We start from the raw sequence: 22,816 nt of genomic DNA on the forward strand, positions 1-22,816 counted from the left end.
CAACTCAAAAATGTTATATTTTGTCTCCAAAAATACTTACAAAAATATGGTCGTATTGAATATGATCCATGCTTATTCATATAAGTATTGTTATTAACTAGTTTACAAGATGCAGCATTTTTTCTTATTTTTATCCTTATAATTGGATTTAATTGGTATCTGTCTTTCTGATAATTGAAATCTTCTGACAATTCTAACTAGTTCATGGAAGGATTGGTCAACATTCATCTCAATTTAGCGCTACATTCGATGTAAGGTATTTTTAATTGTCTTGACAGATTTTGCGCTTCTTCTACAGACACCTGGAGGAAAAAAAATCAATAACTTTTCGATTTTTGCAACCCATGTGTACTAAATTATATAGGTATTTATTATTATGTTAAAAAAATAGATATATTTTGATAATATTCAAAATTCAATTTCTCCGGAAAATTAGTATAAATCGGCCAGTTCTCAGGTAAAATCTGGAAACGTTCCTTTCTTGGTATTAAAAATTGTCATAATGCTATGCATTTGCTGTGCAGTCAGACGTTTTAGATATAAAGCCCAACCTAGAAGACACACAATTGTCAAAAAAAGAATATTATCGTAACATCTTCCTGATGTGCATTTATAACACATGCACGAAGTTTAGTTTTATGTGTAAAACGCCTGATTGCACAGCAAATACATAGAATTTTGGCAGTTTCAGTACCAAGGGTGCTAAGTAAGGAGCATAACATAACGTTGCCATAACAACGCTATGTTATGGTCTATTTTACCGGAGAATTGGCCCCCAATTTGTTTAAGGTTTTAAATTGCGAGAACTTTGATTCAAGTCATCAAAGGAAGTTATGCTGTAACAATCAAAATGAGTATACTATGAAGTTAGGTTAAAATATAAACATTTTTTTTCAATTTCTGAACAAATGTATAAAAATCGCTTATTTAATTTTGCTATAATTTTTTTACTGATATTTACGCTGGTATACCAGTCGCGAATTGCAGAATCAATACGTACTTTGCCGCCGGAGTAACGCATCCGAGTGGAAAGGGTTATATAGTGAAAAATATATTAGTATATTATTCGGCTTATATATGTCACAATGACAATTTAAAACACAGCATTTCAAACTGTCACTACAAAACGAAATTTAAACCGCTTTTAAGTCATTAAAATCAGTCATCGACCTTATGACAAGGTAACATATAATTCTATCCAATTTTTGAGATAGATTTTTGTACAAAACTTTTCCAATAAAACGACCTTTTCCAATATAATATATAAACAATATAATTTTACAATTTTCGACTGATACAATTTAATTATCAGACTGCTTATTAATATACATTAATATGTAAAAATATACATAATAATAATCATTTATTATTCGAAAACAGTATTTTGGAAACTGTACGACCCTTTGTAACAAACCTTTGAGGCATCCCGTCCCACAGGTTGGAAACCACGGTATTAATGCATTTGCTCGCCTAGCAATTTAAATTAAATATTATCCCATGCTGCGATCTGTTATTGTGAAATTGTTTGTATTTTTGTTCAATAATATTATTTGTTTAAAGTCAAAGAGTTATGTTTTATGACGAATTTGAATTCCTGACGTATAATGATTAGTTCAATTTGCTACAGTTTATTAAATTGAGATGTATACGGTTTATTAAATTTATGCTTAACCCTTTTGCTACGAGCGTCGTCTATAGACGACATTCACATGACTACCTGTGTATACGGATGTCGTCTATAGAAGGCATGTTGTGCATCGACTTTTGCTTCAAGAAATGTTACTATGAGTTAAACTGTTAATAATTGTATTTTTTATCATAATGTTCAGTTATTAAAAGTGTAATTTTTCATTTTTGAATGCATCTTCATTGATAATGATAGAAATTTAAATATATTGATTTGCTCGATCCGTTCAGTAGCGCTACTAATCCAGCCATAATAGCAAGTTCACCTCGGAATTAGAGATACCCAGTTGTAAGTCAGTAAATACTTGTATATTGACATCCTAAAGTTGTCTCAAAACCTACATATGGTATTGACACCCTACCATATGTAGGTTTTGAGACAACTTTAGGGCGTCAATATAAGTATTTACAAACTTACAGCTGGGGATCTCGAATTCCGAGATTTTTACCTAATTTAAGCTTAAGGGTGAATTCTACTATAGAATTTTGAAAAAACCGAAAAATTTTTTTTTCATATTTTCAGTTTAGTTATTCAAAAATATGTCATTAAAGGATTTTTCAAAATTACTATTATTTCCTGAGTTATAGCCGTTTTAGTGACGTGGCCTCGGTTCGGGTCCGACTTGTCTCAAAACTTTGAACGCGTTTTTCTCGGAACTACTTTTTTCGAGCTGGCGGTAAGGATGAGTTCTAATGAACCGATTTACTTCAAATTTGGAGAGAATCTTCTCTATACATCGCTTTATCGTATGGACCTTGCCCAAAACTATAACTTTTCATTTAGTATTTTAAAAAATTCGGAAATGTTAAAAAAACAGGAAAAAAAATTTTTTTTCAAACTGCCGCCATTCAAACAAAAAATTTTTTTTTAACTTATCCAAGGTTCATACGATAGCGGCATCTATAATAATTAAGAATCCATCTATTTTTTATGTTTCAAATCACCAGGAGGGTTGGAATCATGTACGCCAGGACACCCTCTTTTTTTGGGAACCCCCACTTTGACTGCTCATAACTTTGTGAATTTTAATTTTTTTTAATAATTTTTTATGTAATAATAAAATATCAATAAACAAATGATAAAAAAATCGATAGAAAAATATTATTTGTTTCCTTTATACAGCGCTTCAAAAACCGGGCGAAATTCATGACTCTACAGTAGAATACCCCCTGGACTATACTGAGCAACTCGCCGTTCCGTTCAGCAGCGTCAATCCTGCAAGAAACACTCGTAGCTAAAAGGGTTAAGACCAGCGTATTTATTCATTATTTATTCTCTTTCATGAGATGAAATAAAAATATTTTGAATAAAAACAAAGCATTTATAATATCTCTTGATATCGAGGGAAAAATATAAACATTTGCAATCGCTTGGTATTTACCACGATTAAATTAACCTCTATAAATTAGTCAGTGATGACTCAAAATTGCTCTTTGGTCTTTCATTAACGCCATTAATGATTTACGTCCCTGCAATTTTTTTTACAACGTACAGACGGTACAACGATTGTCAAAAATGATCAATTATTATGATGTATAGTTTTTGTCACCTTTATAATAGAAAATTTAATGCTTTTGTTTTTTTCTATATAGGTTCTTCAAAAATACGCTGGGTCGACTTGACTTACCACGCGAGACGTCTCGAGATCTGCTTTGTTGCCGACCATCAGCATTGGAAATTCGTCTCTGTCTTTGACACGTAAGATTTGTCTGTGAAATTTGTACATCTCGTCGAAACTAGCCCTATCCGTCACTGCGTACACGAGCAAAAATCCTTCACCACTTCTCATGTATTGCTCTCTCATTGCACTGAATTCTTCTTGACCGGCAGTATCCAGGACTTAAATAGAAAAAATAATCTTAAAGCTATATACAATTTTGTTATACCAAATGCCGATTTTATAAAAAATACCAAGAGGTTAGAAGATTAAAGTTTTATTAAATTATCCTAAAATTATATTTTTTAATAAAAGCAAGAAATAAGTTTATAGTTCTGTTGGTTACTGCATTACTATCATTAAGATGCGAAGCCAAGATAATTAATCTACAGACAGTTGCAGACAATGACTGAAAATATTATACTGAATTCTATATGAAGTTCTAGAAGTATTACACAGTTATATATATTACATTACTCTAAAAGGAAAGTGTCATATTTTTTCATTCTCTTGTCTATCACAGGGATGAAATATTGAAGAAAGTTCGGCCTTCAACAATCGATAGTTGGGCAATAATTTTTTTATCCACTGTCAGTAAATTGCAAAGCTGGGTATACTAAGGAAGAGTTTGCGCTTCAGCAGCGCAAGGAGGGGTGGAGGAGGTGCAGACGGAGCGGACGACGGCAAAATGTCGGAAGATAGCGATGACCAACGGGCTTTAGGCAGGTCTAGAAAGCGCCGCAGGGATGTGCTAGATTTTGAGAGTGACTCATCCGATTACGCGCGTCGAAACAGCGATCGTATTTCTCGCAGAGTTCAACAACATTCGCGTGTAAATGGAGCAGTTAGAAAAAATCTGCGACCTAGAACTAATACCAATTATCGCGATATTATTTCGCCGAAAATTGGCCAATTAAGACGATATTCTTCAAGAGCAGTAGAAGATGAAGAAGTGGATGACGACGACGACGATGATGATGATGATGATGTTGAAGTAGTAGTAAATTATAGGAATTCTCGTTACGAGCGCCGATCGAGACATTATAATAATGATGTCCGTCAACAACGAAATAGCACAAGAAGATCGGAACAAGAACAGAATGATGCAAATAATAGTGGTGGAATTCGAACTAGGTCTAGAAGTTCACCTAATAAATCTTCACAAAAAGACGAAACTTCTCAAAATAAAAAAGCGTCATCTATGGATATACTTGATCAATCGAACCCCCGTGCTTCTTATAATAATAATGCTGATACTAGATCTCAATTTCCCAATGGAACTTCCACACCCGAACCAGGCCGTAAAGATTCTCCCCAATTGGAGGACGAGATGGAAGATGAAGAAGGTGAGAGACAGAGTTCAAGCGACGATGTTAGAGGTGGCAGGATATATGAATTACGTCAAAGAAAACCTTTGCGCAGCTATCGTTCGCACAGAGATTACAATAAATACGACATTTGGTCAAATGCAGAACCCGAGCCGAAACGCCGTAGAAGATGTTTGAGAGCAACCCGACAACGCATTCGAGATCTCAGTGACGACGATGACGATGAAGAAGATGATAGAGCTCAAACTCCCTATATACGCCCTCCGGTTGTTGCCTCCAGCAGCAAAAACATAAAGATAAACTAAAACCGGCGAATGATATGGATACCTCGCATATTAAATTATCTGATATTCAGCCCCTTAGCATTGGTGATGATGGCTTCCGCTTTGAACAAGTTGGTGGCTTGGATTCTCATGTGCGTTGCTTACGAGAGATGGTCATTTTGCCAATGTTGTATCCAGAAGTATTTGCGCAATTTGGCACAAAGCCGCCTAAAGGCGTTCTATTTCACGGTCCACCGGGAACTGGTAAAACTTTACTAGCTAGAGCGCTAGCAGGTGAATGTTCCGCTAACACAGGCCAAAAAGTGTCCTTCTTTTTACGCAAAGGCGGTGATTTATTAAATAAATGGTTTGGAGAGAGCGAAAAACATCTGAGATTGTTATTCGAACAAGCGCAGCTCATGAGACCATCTATTATATTTTTCGACGAAATTGACGGATTTTGTCCCGCGCGTACATCGAAACAAGATCAAGTATATTCAAGTATTGTTTCGACATTACTAACCCTGATGGATGGTTTAGAAGCAAGAGGCGATGTCATAATTATCGGAGCTACAAATCGTATAGAATCATTAGATCCAGCGCTAAGAAGACCCGGCAGATTTGATAGAGAGCTATTCTTTCCCCTACCTGCAAGATCGCAGCGTGAGGCTATTTTGAAGATTCATGTATCTAAATGGAAAAATGGGGCACCTGGTGATGATATGATATCTCAGCTCTCAGACCTAACAGATGGATACTGCGGCGCTGATCTTGAAGCGCTGTGTTCCGAAGCTATGCTTCAAAGCCTGCGAAGAACTTATCCGCAAATTTACGAGTCAAAATTCAAATTAGCCATTGACACCGAGAAAGTTAAAGTCGAACATGTCGATTTCCTCAGAGCTCAAGCTCAAATAATACCAGCCGGGTCTCGAAAGGGAAATAAATATGGACGACGTTTACCGCGATTTTTATTACCTCTCCTGGATGCAGCTTTGAAAGACGCCGTAGAGAGGTTGGGAAAAGTCTTTCCGTATATGGATCCTGATACTTCAAAACAAGTTCAGGTTCTGAGGCAGGATCATGCTTTATTCCATTCGCGTTTGCTGATTCTTGGACAATCGGAAGGTTGCGGCCAATCTTATTTGGCTCCTGCGTTATTGCATCACATGGAACATTTGAGCGTTTACAATTTAGATGTCAGCTCAATACATGGTACTGATGATTTGTCATTATCTCAAGAGCAAACTGTGTCGCACATGCTAGATGAATGCATGCGTAGAGCGCCTAGTATTCTTTACTTGCCTTCTTTAGACTTACTGTGGGAACATGCTTCCGATGCCACCAAGGCCATACTTGCAGAAAAAATTCAGATAATAACTAAATGTTCACCCGTTCTTGTATTAGCAACTGCTAATATGATGCTTGAGGAATTAGATGATCGCATACAAACATTATTCCCTGCTCATTTACGATGTGTTCTACCAATGACTAATCATCCAATGAGACAGTCTCGAGAAGAATTCTTCAAACCTTTGTTTGTTAATTTGGCACTGAAACCTCCTCAAGTGAAGCCAAAAACAAGAAAAGTAGAGGTTTTACCCAGAGCACCCACACCTCCTGCTAGAATTTATACACCAGAAGAATTAGCAAAATTTGAATCTCAAGAAGAAGAGAAATTAGTTGAGTTACGTGTATTTTTGAGAGAGATTGCCCATCATTTAAGTAAACAGCGCACTTTTCGGATGTTTGCAAAACCAGTAGACTTAGATGAGGTTAAAGATTACTTAGATGTTATTAAGCAACCTATGGATTTAGAAACAATGATAGCAAAAATAGATTTAAATCGATATACAACTGCCAAAGAATTTCTCCAAGACATCGATCTAATCTGTGCAAATGCTTTAGAATATAACCCCAATAAGACCAGTGCTGATAAAAAGATAAGACATTGTGCTGTTGCTTTAAAAGACTATGCATATGCTAAAATAAAAGGAGAAATGGATACAGACTTTGAAGATGAATGTCAAGAAATTGCTAAGCGCAGAATGATCCGAAATCAAATTCAAGAAGCAGGAGCAAGAGAGGCTGAAGCCAAAGTGGTAGTAACAGATCCTAACAACAAAACCAATGCTTCAAATGCAAATACTAGTAAACAATCAAATAATAGCAATATATCTATGGAAATTGTTGATGACTTTTTAGATGTATCTGATCTTTTGGCGGAGGTTAAACCAACGGACTCTCAGAAAGTAATAATTGATCGAGGACATTTAGACAAACTTTACACTAAGTGTTTGAATATAACAAAACATTCGGATGTTCAAGCCTTAGCAGAAGTTTACACTCAATTGCTGAAGACTATATTAGGTTACTTGAAGCAAGCCGACAGGCAAAATCTTCTCAAAGATTTAAGTACTGAACTAGAATTTTTTGAAAAACATTTGGACAAACATCAGAATGCGTGATGGTAGATTTATAAAATTGTGATTGTGTGTTTATTTATATTTGAGATACAAATGTTTAATGTCCAAAGATGATTATATGTAAAAAAAGTGTATTGTGATTTGTGTAGTAAATATGAGTCACAAGGAATAATCAATATTAAAATTCACTTGTACCTTTTGAGCAAAAAATAAATAAGCCATTGTGATCAAATTGCTTGCTTAAAAGCTTGAACAGAAAATACTTAATGTTGAAATTAAGTTGGATAAATATTTTGCAAGATCAACTGTAAGAAACTACGAAAAATTTCAAAATAAAGTTGAAGTTGCTGTTGTGCTCCAATATTACATACTGAATTTAGCTTTTAGTAGTATTTATATTTATTATGTAACTTTTTTATCTACATTAAATTTTTAGGTATTGAGGCTTTTTGTGTTCATTTTAATGAATCATATTTGTTTTATAATATTAGTAATGTCTCAGCTAAATCAATTTTATACGATATATTTAAAATAGAGATAACTTGGAGAACACGATTAAAATGTTTTTTGTACACGATTAAGTTTTACTATATTATTAAGTTACCTATGTCTTAAATCTAATATAATTTGTATATAATTATTTTTATTAATTAAAAAGTAATCTTTATATAATAATAAATCCTGTTTCACTTACTGTCCAATTTAGCTGGGATGTCGTCTATGACACATTGCTTTGTGTATGAATCTTCAATGGTGGGATCATAATCTGTCACAAAATAACTCTGCAATTAAAATTAAATTAAATTAATACATTATTAAATCACTTTCATGGGATTTAAAATACTAAACTATAAAGGTAAAAACATAGACAAAACCAATTCACTTAAAACAATTTTAATCATGCTACAAATATAGTAATATATTTAAGATCTTCTGATTCTGATGAAATAAAAATAAGAACGAATCGGTAAATGTTGTATTATTGAGATTGTGATTGTGGCATTGATGTTTAAGTTACAACGCAATGTGTTTTGAATGTAATTTCAGGAGTCTAAAATAAGATTGATTTTCAATATTTAGTTAATCATAAAATATAAAATTTTATATGTTAGAGTATCCTAGAACTCAACGTCAAGCGACAAAAATAGAAAACAAAAAGAAATATTACGTTGTTTAGAAATTATTAGCTTTTAAGGGCAACCAAAGCTTTGGTGAAGTTGTGACAATTTTTCGAATAACATTTAATGAATAACATTGTCCAAAACCACTGTCCAAAATAATCGACCCACAATTGACCTAATATTTAAAGAATTACTTCTTTGTTGAACTTGAATTTAAAATTTTTAAGATCGGTCGATTTCGACACGCATCTCTTAAAAAATTGTATCAAAGTGTGTTGGCAAGTTTCATCAAAAGCTGGCGCTTTTAATCAGGTTTTTAAAATGATAATATACTTGATAAATTTATAATGAAAAAATCAATGTGCGAGAGCGAAATATTTGAACTAAATGTAAGCGAAATACGTTAGCCTTTACTTTGTTATTTTCAGATTTTCATTTCACTCAAAATTTTTCATTGTGAACCTCTCAAGTATTTTACCATTTTACTATCAAGTATTTTAACTTATTAAATGCGTCAACTTTTGATGAAACTTGCTATCACACTTTAGTACATTTTCTTTAAAGGAGGGCATCTCAAAGTAGACAGATTAAATTCATAGTTTAACAAAAAGTCTTAATTCTTGAAAACTTGGAGCAATTGTGTCATTATTTTTCACTATAAGCATAGAAATGCTTTTTATATGGTGACGATTCCAAAATTTAAATGAACAAAAGCAATAACAAATGCAATAACAAATTCCAGCAAAACAAAATTGCTGGAACTTCACGTACCAAACATTTGAATTTTTAGAAAATAATCAATTTGCTTTCAGAACTGTAAAAAAAATTTTTTTTTGGTATTTTTAAAATTTTTGAAAATAATTGACCTTTTTGAAAAAATCGATTTTTTTAATACTTTGAAACATTTTGGAAGCAATCGCGATACGTTAGCTGCGTAGAAACGAAACATCGAAGCGCGTGGGCGCCGCTGTATAACAGATAAACATTGGTACGGAACCCATATAATGAACAAAATTTGTGATTGAAATATGTGTTAATTTGATGTGCATATGTCTAATCATCATTTTTGTCCGTCAAATGGCATTTTTTATTGGATCTCCAAAACCGCCGGACCTGCTACCCAAACATTTCATCAGTTCTTCATTTGGTCAGTACAAATAAAATGTTTTTTGAAACATACAAATCGCTCCGTTCTCTCAAAAATCAATTACCATTTTTGGTACTTTTCGCCCCGTATCTTCGAAATGGCTCGACCTGCCTTTACCACAAAATAATCAGCACGTCTCATTATCAATACGAATCGAAAGTTTCCGAAATCGTCGACGAAAATTTGTATCCGCACACACAACTACACAACATACACTAACATTCACACATACACACATACATCCATATTTTCTAAGGTATGCCAAAATGTTCAGAAACCTTTGAAACGTAAAGATATATAAAATTTTTATTTTCTATTTTTTGCGATTACTTTATCTTACCCTACGGGGAGGTAAAAATTAACTATATTAACCGTTTATCACCAAAGCTTTAGGTTGCACTTAACAACTCATAATTTTCAAACAATGTGGAATGTGTCAATTCTATCACCTCGTTTCGACTTGACGTTGAGTTTTGGGATACCCCGTAAAAATAAAAGTAAAAAGCATAGAAGTCATTGTGACATTATTTATTATCGGTACTGTAATTTAAATATATTTTTTTTTTGTTTTGAGCGAGAGGAATCAGAATAAAATTAAGAAGAAAATGTCTTTGCTCCTGATGAGTAAAAATATTATATATTAATAATTATGGGAGTCATTAATGAAAATTAAATACAGCAAACCATTATCGCCAGTTTGGTTAAAACCAGCAGTTAAAGAAAAATGTTGATTTTTTCATAAAGAATAAAGTTGACTTATAAAATCTCACTAATCATGAGGTTTCAGAGACCTCAAAGGAACAAAGTTTTTTTTAAACCAATGTCATTCATGGAAGATGAATTACATTTATAATGCTGTGTGCATAACTTTTAAACATTCTATAAAACGTTGATTTTAGATTCTACTCGCTTCATACAAAAAAAGCTAAATGTACATTTGGGAAAAAACTACATTAATAAAATTAAAACAAGGGTCAAATTTATTACCTTTGATCAAGCACGTGGGAAAACTCGGATTTAACAAAACTTAATTTTTTTCTATCTCCATTTCCAACATCATTTTCTATGTTTTTAACCTTTGGATGATAATTGAATGTAAAATGGGTCATTTAGCGATTGTTCTTTTTTTAAAATTGTACAGTACTTCTGTAGGCTCATAATGGGCATAAATTTTCGAACAAAATTTTAGTAATAAATAGTAAAATTATGAATCAAATCGAAATGTTTTAGACTGCCATATATGTCTAAGCATCTAATGTATTAAAATATAATTTTATGCTTTAATTCGTATTTAAAGGCTTATATTTTTTAGTTAATTTTACCATAATTTCATTGTTTATTAATGCAATTCAAGAGTATTATTGGACAACTTTTAGGATACAAGTTGCATCAGATGTTTTGTGTAATATTTGCTGGATAAAAGTGTTGAAGTAATATTTTCATCGATAAAAGTTTATATGTAATAACAATTTGAACACTTATTAAATATAAATAAATAATGTATTAGCATACATATTCATTTGTATATAAATATAAAAAATATGCATAAGGGTTTGCATATATGAATGTATGCAAATAAAAATATACATAAATAATCAGGTTATATGTCCATGTTAAAGTAAAACCTCCAATTGTTCAAGAATGGTTGTGATTCACAATATGTATTTCAAGAAAGTTTACAAATTTTCTATATGGATACTTGTTTAGTTATAAAATACACACATTACACACTCATACATACATATACATGTATATATATATATATATATATATTAGGGTGGTCCTTAATATGGACATTTTCGAATTTCCTTGCTCCCGAGGGCTCAAATGGTTCCAAATTGATAAAAAACAATTCTCTGAAAGTTTTAGCTCTTAATATTAACTTTTAGATAGTGCGCAATTCAATCAAACTTCGTATGGAAATAGCATGTAAAAAATTTGAAAATAAAAAAAAAAAATTAACATAACTTAGCGACAAATGAATTTAAAGTGTGTTTTCAAACTTGTGTCATTTTTTATTGACGAACTAAAATATTGAAAAACAGGTTTTTTATAATTTGTTTTGTAGAGCGTCGCTTTTTGAATAAAACGCATTCATTTGTTCGCTAAATTATATCTTAAAAACATTTTGAAAAATTTTCAAAATTTTTCCATGCTATTTCCATACAAAACTTTGATTGAATTGCGCACTATCTAAAAGACAATATTAAGAGCTAAAACTCTCAGAGAATTGTTTTTTATCAATTTGGAACCATTCGAGCCCTTGGGAGCAAGGAAATTCGAAAATGTCCATATTAAGGACCACCCTGATATATATATTGTCTTGTAATTTACAATTCAAACTAAATTAATTTGTATTGGATAAATATTAGTTCAAACTTAGAAACTGCCTAATAGACATGGAACTGAATGAAATTTTCCAAATCATAAATTGAAACAATAAAGATCTCAAATGTTTGACTTACATCATTTTTATTTTAAGTCCTATATATTTCACTATTAGTTAGTTTAATTCACTTTTATTTCAAAATAAAATATCAAATGTTCTTTATAACCACTAATAATATAACTAACATCAATGAAATGCTTCTCATTTAAAATGTATTTATAAATATTAATCATTAGATTAAGTTATTTTATGCGAATTTTATCAACGTTCAAATACTCTTTGGAAAACAATAATTGATTCAGTAATTATATTAATTACAAGACTAAATTTTTAAAAGAAGATTTTTAAATTAAAAAAAAATAGAATTTTTGCGTACTTTTCGTGTTTACAGATATATATTTGCCATAAGAAAAAAAGCCAGTAAAAATACAGCAACCCGAACGTTAATAAAATTCGACCCATCGATATTTTTGACTTTAATATATTAATTTAAAATAGCTTTATTGCAAATTATAATTAATTATATTTCAAATAATTAATTTTAATTGAAACTGTATTAATTATATTTCTGAGTATAACATTATGATAGTTTATAATATTATATTCATAAACATTAGGGTGGGTCAAATTTTTTGGTCGTTTTTGGAGATTCCGATTTCTTGGGTTATTTCAAAACCTTTGCTGAAGAATTTTTGGAATACTTCGGGAATGAATTTTCATCCAGATACAATAAAGTTTTTACTCCGTATAAAAGTAGTATTTTACAAGAATCTTATATTTACCAGTCTTAGAATTTAATGAAAATTTGTATGATTATAGAGTTGATAGTCAAAATATTATAGGTCTTTGAGAAGTGGTTTAAATTTAAAAAAATACGCTGCCAGAATTCTTGAGTTATTTCTAGATTTTTGCTGAAGAATTTTCGTAACTTCGGGAGTGAATTTTCATCCAGGTGCAATAAAGTTTTTACTTGGTATAAAATTAGTTTTTTACAAGGATCTCATATTTACCAGTATTAGAATTTAATGAAAATTTGTATGATTAGAGAGTTGATTGTCAAAGGAACACCTAAAATATTATATGTATTGAGAATTGGTATGATCTAAAAAAAAAATTATACGCTGACAAAATTTGAACATGCAAAATTCGGCGCAAAAAATAAAAGCAAGTGCTTAAACTGACTGACCTACCATAGAACATATTTGTAGACATATTAATATGAAACACTTTACGTTTACACTTTAGTGTATTTTTCAAAACTTTAATTAACCTTCATAATTAAGCCACTTTTCATAGGTCTATAATATTTTAAACAGTTTTATTTGAATATCAATTTTATGACCATGCGAAGTATTATCAAAATCCTAGAAGAGTAAACCTTGGTTTCTCCTTGCGAGGGTTTAAGTTGAGAGTGCATCCTAGTAACTTAAATTCTAAAACCATTTGAAGTTTCAGTAAAATCCCAGAGCAGTAAACATGATTTTTTAGTACTTGAACATGGAGTAAAACCTTAATTTAAAATTTCGCTGGGTTGAAATTCACTTCCGACCTATAGTTCCTTTGGCAAAGTTTTTTGTAATGACCCAAAGATCAAAGATTTTACAGTTTTATCACGTAACTAAAAATACACGTGATGTTTGATGGAAGAGGGGAGGAGGATAATTTTGAATATCACGATGTATCACCAAGGGGGAGGGGAGTCCAAAAATCCTTAAAAACTCGCTCACGTAATTAATGGACACCCCCTAAGGTTGGGCAGAGGATGGGGGGCACGATTTGAAATGTCACCACGTATCTCCAAGTGGGGAGGAGAAGTCCAAAAATCCTTAACAATTAATGGACACCTAAAAAGAGCATTACTGTTTTTTGCATAATGCGAAAAAAACTTTCTTTTTTTGATAATAATACACTCCGTTTTCTTAATATTTTAACTTACTTTTATTATGTATGGATTTCGGTACTGAAGGTGCTTTAACAGCATGTACCCATATAATTCTGTTCCAAAATACTTGAGTAAGTCACCAAATGGTGTAAAAATAAATATACGAAAAAAATTAATTAATCACACGATATGCGTGAGAATGATAAATTAATTCTCAAAAGTCAATTTGTTAAGGGACGCACCCATATTTGTTAGGTGTTATTTCACATTATATTTGAAAACTATATATTATGTATAATGTATGATATGACAAAATTCATATTTTTGAATAGTTTTTGTCATTAATTAATGTAACCATCGTTCCATGTCATATAATAACACTGCCTATGCGTAATACTTATATTTTACGATTATTGATGTAAGTGACCGAAAAGTCTGTATTATACCTATTGTCGACATTATTAAATCCAACAATGTAAAATTAATAAGTATCAATAAATTTTTTAACAAATATGGTTGTATTCATTTTTAAGAGCGAAGTATAAAATGAATGTCTTTTGAATGGTATATACAATTGAATAAAATTAGATTGAAAAAAATATTCTAGTACAACAGCTATTTAGAATTATTAATGTAATAATATAGTCCATAGCACAATATGGAATTTTCTGTGCAATTTGAAACAAATATATGCAATTTACATATAAACATGGTTTGTTAAGTTTGTTTTCGACAGAAAATTCGATTTGCTAATTTTGTGTTTTCTCGACGCTACAAGTCACTCTGAATCTATTGACACAAACATAGAAAAAATTGCATGTGAGCAAAAATTTTAAATTTTTCGGAGATTTTTTCTCAAAAACGGTTGAACCGATTTCAAAACTTAAAAGCAATTCGATGAATCTCGATAATAAATCGCGTTGATCAGTTTTGTGATCGCCACAGCCGTTTTTCTTTTTCAATTTTTATATAAAACTAACAACATGAATCGCGTTGATTAGAATAAGTGCCAAATTTGTCGTCCACGTTTTCGCAAATATCCTGAACCGATTTTGAAAATTTAGAATGTATTCGAAAAATATCAGAGGTAATCGAACTGATTAGTTGTAAAAATTGGCCGAGCAGTTTCTTCGTACATATTTGTTGTACCTACACATTTTTTTCGTTTTAATATAACTTTGCATGGTTTACCAAACATTATAAAATATTATAGGCGTACGACAGATTGTTGTTTAGCAAATTTGTACAAATTTGCTTGTTTTAGTTTCTAACATCAAAACTCTACAGCAACTTGGAGTACTTATAAATCGCTCATAATTTAGTATATTAATTTCTTATTGATTAACTCGATTATTTGTTAATTTGGGAAGATCATGAAGCTTGCCTTGGCAAAATGTCATTTAAACCTCTTTAACATTTCGTAGGATAAGTTATTGTAATCATCCAAAATCGAAAATGAAATTTTTTGCATATTTTACGTTTCAGAGGTTTTTAAACATTTTGGAATACCTTAGAAAACATGGATATATGTAAATGTGTGTATGTGTGCGTATGTATGGATTATTTTTTCTTAGAAATATTCAAAAAGCTTATTAGCTTTTGGCAGAAGTTGGTCCAGCCCTTTTGGAGAAATAAAGCAAAGAGTGCAGAAAATGGAAATTGATTTGAATGATTCAAAAAGCATTCAATTTGTAATGATGAGAAGACGTGGTAATTCGTTTTTGGCACAGATAGGCCCCGCCGTTTCAGAGATAAGAAGCTAAAAGTGTAAAAAATGGCAGTTTTTGAAAGAACAAAGCCTCCGTCGAATGATTCAAACAACATTTTGCTTGTGAAAAAAAACGATTAGCTTTGAAAGGCAATAAAAATGTTCCCAGAATTAAAAAAATTTTTTTTTTAATTTTCATTTTTTTAAACATAAAAAATAATTCGAATTTTGATTTGAATTCTAGCTGAAATTCTAAAACTTTTTTATATACTTAAAATAAATAATTTTAACTTTGCAACTCAGTTTACATAATTTTTAAAAATATGAAATAAGTTCCTTCATTCCACTTGATCCAGTTTTGTTTATTTACTTTTCCTGTAAACCTATATAAACAACATCGTCCAATTTATAAGCTCTTATATATTGTCTATAAAACACGAATAATGAAAGTTACAGAATTTATAATAATATACTTTAAATCATGTAGTATTCTACGAGTATGTCATTTCGGTACGGGAAATTCCAGCAATTTGCCTTAAGGCACGATGTTATGCATCACTAGTTGTACATTTAATTTTCATTCCAAAAAATATTTTCATTTGTTCATTGCATTATTTTTCATATTTAATTATTAACTTTAAAACATTATTATAACTCATTAATAAATTGTTAACATTAAAAAATAAAAATTAGCTTAGAATACTAATAAAATTAAAATAAAAATGAAAAGGATTCATTTATATTTGGGTAATATTAAAGGTGAGTACTTATATATATTCGTTTCTTTGAGAATAAAATATATAGGGTATGCCATCTAACATTTTTCATTTTCATTTTCATTTTTTTTTTCAACGGTCAGCTGAGGCTTTTTTTCTTCATTTTTGAATTAAATTATTAACTGAATTAATTTCATTATAACTGAAAGGAATTGTACTTTCGAATAGAAAAAGAAATTTTAAAAAATATTCAGTAGTTTGTAAAAAAAAAATAAAGTTATTTGGCGGACCCTATAATTTCAAAAATATGACACTCGACAACTTCAGACATATCGTCCTCCATGTTGCACACACTGAAATTTCAATTTGTCGTGTGGCAACACTGGGTACGAACCCGAAGGACAGGGACAAAATTTTGCAGCCATTTGTAACAGTGCAGTGACAAGTGAGTTTGAAATGTTTGTGAATAATCTTGTTCAGGATTATATAATTGTGCATTCTACTTGCAAGATCTGTAAAGGTAGGCATTTATAAACATAATTATAATGATTTTCTAAATACATATAATAAATGCCTTGTGATTCTGAAATTTTTTTAAATAGTTAAAAATAACGTAAAATTGTTGCAAGCGCAACTGTAATGGCGTCGTATTAGAATCAGATCGTAATATGACAGATTGATATTAGAAGCGATATCCTAAGTATCAATATTTTGTAAACATTACTTGACAAGCGCAACTGTAATGGCATTACAATAGAAGAAATACACAAACATAAACAAGCGAATTGTGTTAGTGATTTTCATGTTTTTGACTAAAACCTATTTTCTATTCATTATTATGGCGTTATATGACTATTAAGTGTCATGCATAATATGCTCTAAATTTACTATCTTATTAAAATTACGTACTTTACTTGCAATATTCGTAAAGATAAGCGTTTGAAATCATTATACTGAGAAAATATGATTAACTAATTTTTTGTTTTCGAATTTTATCTGAATCGAATGAGCCGAAATTTGAAAAAATTCAATTGAATTGTATTGCAAAGAAGAAAAATAATCGATCTCGATTAAAATCGACGTTTACAAAATCATCGATTATTGAAAAAATTATGTAAAGACATTGGTGCAAATCAGTTTAAAAAATAACTACTAGTGAATGGCATAGTGTACAGAATCGGGCAAAGTGTATCTGACAGATACAGATTTCAAGTATTATATACAGGTAACCTCCACATAACACGGTGCTTCTATAACACGGATTCGCTCTAACGCGGTTTAAGAGTTGAAACCATCCCCCTCATAACACGGTACTTTCGGGTTTGCATAACACGGTTTAAGAATTGAGCAAAGTTTTAATAAAGTAAGAAATATAGTAAATCCTATGAAAAGCAAACTTTATTTGATCTAAAGTTAGTAAAATCGTCGTACAAGAGCTCTATAAATGTGATGAAACTACTGCAAAAGATAACTAATTTGATATATTTTATTAGAGCGCGTACGTTTTATCGAAAAAACAAAATCTGGGATTATCCGAACAATATATTAAATAATTCTTAAGCAATTCTTTAATAGTTTAATAAAGGTTACTTTACATGTGTTAAATATATAAATATCATTTTGCTAAAAGCGAGTAATCGCAAATAATTTTTTTTGCAAAAAATAATGCACGGATCTGGATGTAGTATAGAAAACTGTTCAGAGGATGAGGATATTTTGCAAGAAAATGATTTAGATTTGGAATGAATGTTGGATAGCACTTACTTGTTAATTATCACGAAAAAAATCATATAATTCAAGTAATGTACATTACTTCTTTAAAAAATGAATAAATGTAACAATATTTATTATAAAATCATGATATGTAGCATGTTTTTTTAAATTCTTGGAACGTAACCCCTCTTTTAGTATAAGTTCTTTGTCCCTTATAACACGGATTCGCATAACACGCTGGTTTTCTGGAACGTAACTACCGTGTTATACGGAGGTTACCTGTACTTCTAATTAATATGCCTTTTTACAATGCTGAATATGTATTTTATGAGTAAATAAGAACAAAATATGGATAGATCAATATGATTTTTATAATACAGCTAAATACAAATATTCGTACCTGGGCTCGAAAAGCTCGACAAACAAACCTTACTTTTTCCGAAATAAATAATTTCATTAATTACATACAAAAATTTAGATTTTGTTGGATTGTTTATTAAACAAAGACTGTATAAACTAGTGGTGTATAGCATCGTGTCGCAAATTGCAGGAACTTCCCGTACCATAACGAAATTTTCCAGAAATATTAAATATTTTCATATAGATTACTATAAATACTGTAGTATTGTCTAATATTTAAAAGAATTATATAAACTGAATTTCAGAATTAAAATTATTTATTTAAAGTATATAAATGAGCTTTAGGACTTTGGCCAGAATTAAAATTAAAATCTGGATTGTTTTCGATATACAAAAAAAATTGTTTAAAAAATACTGAAATAATTTTTTTCCCAAAAATAATTATTTTGTCAACACAAGCAGAAAGTTGTTTGAATCATTTAAATCAGATGCTTAGTTCTCTCAAAACTGCCATTTTTGTACATTTAGCTCTGTATCTTTAAAATGACTGGACCTGCCTTTGCCAAAAACTTATCACCACTTCTCTCAATCATTACAAATTGAATGTTTATTGGATCATTCAAATCCGATACTCCTTTCTCTCAAAAACTCGACTTCTATTTTCTGCACTCTTTGCTCCGGATCTCCGTAACGGCTAAACCTGCCTTTGCCAAAAACTAATCAGCACAACTCCCTATCAATAGAGATCAAAAGTTGTTTGAACCATTCAAATCGGTTGATCCGTGCGCCCGAAAAGGCAAATTGCTGGAACTTCCCGTACCGATTTTTTTTTTTGAAAACTGAGAAAATAAGATTTTTGAGCAATTTTCCAAAAACTAGACAGCACATATCCTTGTTAGTAGAAATCGAATGATTTTTGATTTATACAAATCGGTTAATCAGTGTACTCGAAATCGTCGACAAAAAATTTAAACCGCATATTACACACAGACGCGCATACATAATTTTTTATGGTATTCCAAAATGTTCAAGAACCTTTGAATGATAAAGATATTTAAAAACTTACATTTTCGATTTTAAAAATATTTAATTTAGAAGTTAAAAATATTTCTTTTATGCTGGAGCCCTCTTGGATCGGAGCCCATGGCATTTTGCCAGGCTTGCCACCCTATAATTACGCCACTGATTATGTTTACAATGCACAAATATCAACAAGCCATTAGTAATACAAATTTCATGTTTATGTCTAAAATCAGTTTTATATTCAATAATGGCTTAACCTATAATTTCATCCATTATTATATATAACTAGCTGACCCGGCAAACGTTGTTTTGCTAAATAAGGTATATTCTAAACCATTTCTAGAGAATCAAAAATATTAATGCTTAAAGTGCATAAGGATGTGTTGTTTGAATGCTGTATACAATTAGGTATTATAAAAACAATAAACCCCATTAGTTTGTCTATATTTTGTCAATACAATCAAACTGCAAGTTTTATACACTTTCTATAGAAAACATCGTATAATCCAATCCGAGTCTTTTTTGGTCTTTCGACTTATTAATTACGTTTCAAGTTTTTCAGATTCTTTTTGGATTCTGGATTTTGTGTATAATTGTAAATAATACTACTGAGCTTATACAAAATTTTCAATTTTTTGCGAGGGAGAGATGGAAAATGAATTAAGTATTTTTCTTCTTTGACCTGCTTTATGAAAAGTTTCAAGTTACATTCGATGAATTAAAGTAAAGGTCCAATTTGACTTTGAGCAAATATTAATTATATTGTGAAAACCATAACAATTATATCACAACAAATAACACATATCAAACGAACAATTACACAGGCCAACAAAGAAAATGGTACAAACGATTTTAATGCTGTTTTTAAGTATATTTGGGGCGCTGATTTCAAACATAACATATATATGATATATTAGGTGCGCAACTAAGTTCTCGCTGTTATTTCGCTGAAAATGTAACTTTATTATAAAAAAATTGCATCAATTGAGTTTGATACAGTTGTCCAGTGATGGTTTCACTCGGTTTCAACAGCTCATAACAAATAACACCGACCTGGTCCCACCATATGTAGAGCATAACCTTCGCAGTGAATATTCGGCCGAACCGAGATTGTCTCCTCTTTGGATTGCTGTAATGTATTCATGTTTTATCACCTGTCTCGATGTGATGAAGAACTTCTTCTTTTCTCGCCGCTGGTGCAGTTGTTCACAGGCGAAAAAACGACGCTCGACTTGGCTTCAACTCACAAGGAATCGAAGTTTTTTGCTTCGAAATCATTCCCAACGCATGCAATAACTTGGAAATGGCTTGATCGGTAACTCCTAATTCTGAAGCAAGATCTTCTTGAGTTTGGCACAAATCCTCTTCGAACAAGGCCTTCAATTTAGCGTTTTTAAAGGTTTTGGCCTTCTTTCACGAGGGTGGTCGACAACATCAAAATCACCATTTTTGAAGCTACAAAAGCCCTCACGGCATGACGTTTCACTCAGAGCAACATTTCCGTAGCTTTCGATGCACTTGAGCCGTTTTTTTTTGAATGGAAGACGAAAATCAACACCTCCCGCAAATGAAACTTCTCCTTAACTACGTCGCTTTTTAGACACTAAGCCAATATTTTGGTTTTTCTATGTTTGATATATTTTTATTATTAGAATACTAACAATTTATTGCTAATTTGATAGAGCATCGTTGACGACGATGTTGAGGATGATTATTTTCTCTTACAAACAAGTTTCTCCGTGTATATTTTCAAGTAAAATTTGCTATTGGTTGATATCAAGCTGTCCGAAGTCGGTTTAAACTGGATCCTCGTGGTTGCAATTCATATGTACTAACAATTATTTATATTTTCAGTAAATTTGATTCAAAGTATTTTTATGATGCATATTTCTTCAAGTCACAGTAGTTACAATTCTGTTCTAATCTCGTTACTTTTAATAATACTTTCCATTGTCTTCAAACGCAATTTCTCACGTCCTAATCAAAGTGAAATTGAATTCCTCTATGTCATGGGAATGTTTTTCTTTCAAACTATAAAACAAAGAAATTAGAAATTGGCTCCGATTAATTTAATATAACAAGCGCTTTTGAGATAACGGAATTTATATTACTACTCAGCTATGCAGATGAATAGTGTCGAAAATTATATTTCTTTTGTTCTTAACTTATGCTTTGAAACCGAAAATATGCATGTAATTAACCTGATACCATGCAATATATAGTTATATATATACTAATATATATTTTCACTAATTTTTTTACACTAGAAGAATAGAGTATGTTTCCAAGTGAAAATAGACCTTTTTGAAATTATTGCAATAAGCTTAAGAATATCAGAAAGACAAAATCTGGATTGACTTCTTATGTGAAGTATGTATATCAAATTAGATAGGAATTCAAATGCCATCAATTAGATAGAACTATTTGGTTTTTCTTCTAAAATTACACCTATTGTTATATGGCATCGTGCCTTAAGTCAAATTGCTGGAACTTTCTGCAGCGTAACGAAATGTTCGAGGATTATTAATGTTTTAAAATAGATTATTATAAATACTGTAGCGTTGTCTAATATTTATTCATAAAAATTATATAAACTGAACTATAATTGAAGTTAAAATTATTTATTTAAAGTATGTAAGTAAGCTTTAGAACTTCAGCCAGAATTAAAATAAAATTGAAAATATTTTCGATACACAAAAAAAAGTTTTTTGAAAAAAAATTTCAAACAAGGTTTATTTCCAAAAGCAATTATTTCATCAGAACAAGCAAAAAGTTTTCTCAAAAACTGCCATTTTTTATAGATTTAGCTCTGTATCTTTGAAATGGACCTGCGTTTGCCAAAAACTAATCATCTCTTCTACCAATAATTACAAATTGAATGTTCTTTAGATCATTCAAATTGGATACTCCGTTCTCTCAAAAACTCGATTTGTATTTTCTGCACCCTTTGCTCCGTATCTCCGTAATGGCTGGACCTGTCTTTGCCAAAAACTAATCAGTACATCTCCCTATCAATAGGAATCGAATGTTTTTTTAACCATTCAAATCGGTTGATCCGTGCGCCCGAAAACGTGGACGAAAATTTTTTCTGAGGTATGCCAAAATGTTCAAAAACCTTCAAAACGTGAAGATTTTCATTTGCGATTTTCAAAAAGTTAAAAATTTTCAGATTAAATCAAAGTTTAAAAGAAAATTCAAAATATGAAAAAAAATTATTTTTCAAAAATCAAATTTTTTTTAAAGTTTTCAAAAAAATTCAAACGTTTTTTAAAAATCTTAATTTTCGGTACGGAAAGTTCCAGCAATTTGTCTTAAGGCACGATGCCATGCAACACTAGTTTTCGTTTTGTTTTGTACCAATTACGGTTGACGATTTGACGATCACACTTAAATAGTAAA

At 30.9% G+C, this 22,816-nt stretch overlaps 3 protein-coding genes across 3 annotated transcripts; 2 read left to right on the top strand and 1 right to left on the bottom strand.

Moving 5' to 3' along the window:
* Positions 1-102: 102 nt before the first annotated feature.
* LOC113383647 (ras-like protein 2) lies at positions 103-8,188 on the bottom strand. Its single transcript, XM_026621898.1, is given in 5 exon segments — positions 103-227; positions 230-302; positions 3,315-3,526; positions 8,053-8,140; positions 8,183-8,188. Coding segments are annotated over 5 exon segments (504 nt in total).
* Positions 3,279-4,977, top strand: LOC113383006 (uncharacterized protein DDB_G0283697-like). The gene is made up of 2 exons (XM_026621262.1): positions 3,279-3,385; positions 3,868-4,977. The coding sequence occupies exon 2, from the start codon at positions 4,033-4,035 to the stop codon at positions 4,975-4,977; it is 945 nt and encodes a 314-aa protein (XP_026477047.1). The 5' UTR covers positions 3,279-3,385; positions 3,868-4,032.
* Positions 4,990-7,465, top strand: LOC113383291 (ATPase family AAA domain-containing protein 2-like). The gene has a single exon (XM_026621552.1). It carries the CDS (start codon positions 4,992-4,994, stop codon positions 7,398-7,400), a length of 2,409 nt encoding a protein of 802 aa, XP_026477337.1. The 5' UTR covers positions 4,990-4,991; the 3' UTR covers positions 7,401-7,465.
* Positions 8,189-22,816: the final 14,628 nt, after the last annotated feature.

Source organism: Ctenocephalides felis, unplaced genomic scaffold (assembly GCF_003426905.1).
Source record: "Ctenocephalides felis isolate EL2017-DRISC unplaced genomic scaffold, ASM342690v1 CF-g0.4_SCAFFOLD_03570, whole genome shotgun sequence".
NCBI classification, from domain to species: Eukaryota; Metazoa; Arthropoda; class Insecta; order Siphonaptera; family Pulicidae; genus Ctenocephalides; species Ctenocephalides felis.

Excerpts from the sequence above, each read along its gene's own strand:
- LOC113383006 (XM_026621262.1), top strand. The coding sequence starts at position 4,033 with ATGTCGGAAGATAGCGATGACCAACGGGCTTTAGGCAGGTCTAGAAAG.
- LOC113383291 (XM_026621552.1), top strand. The coding sequence starts at position 4,992 with ATGGATACCTCGCATATTAAATTATCTGATATTCAGCCCCTTAGCATT.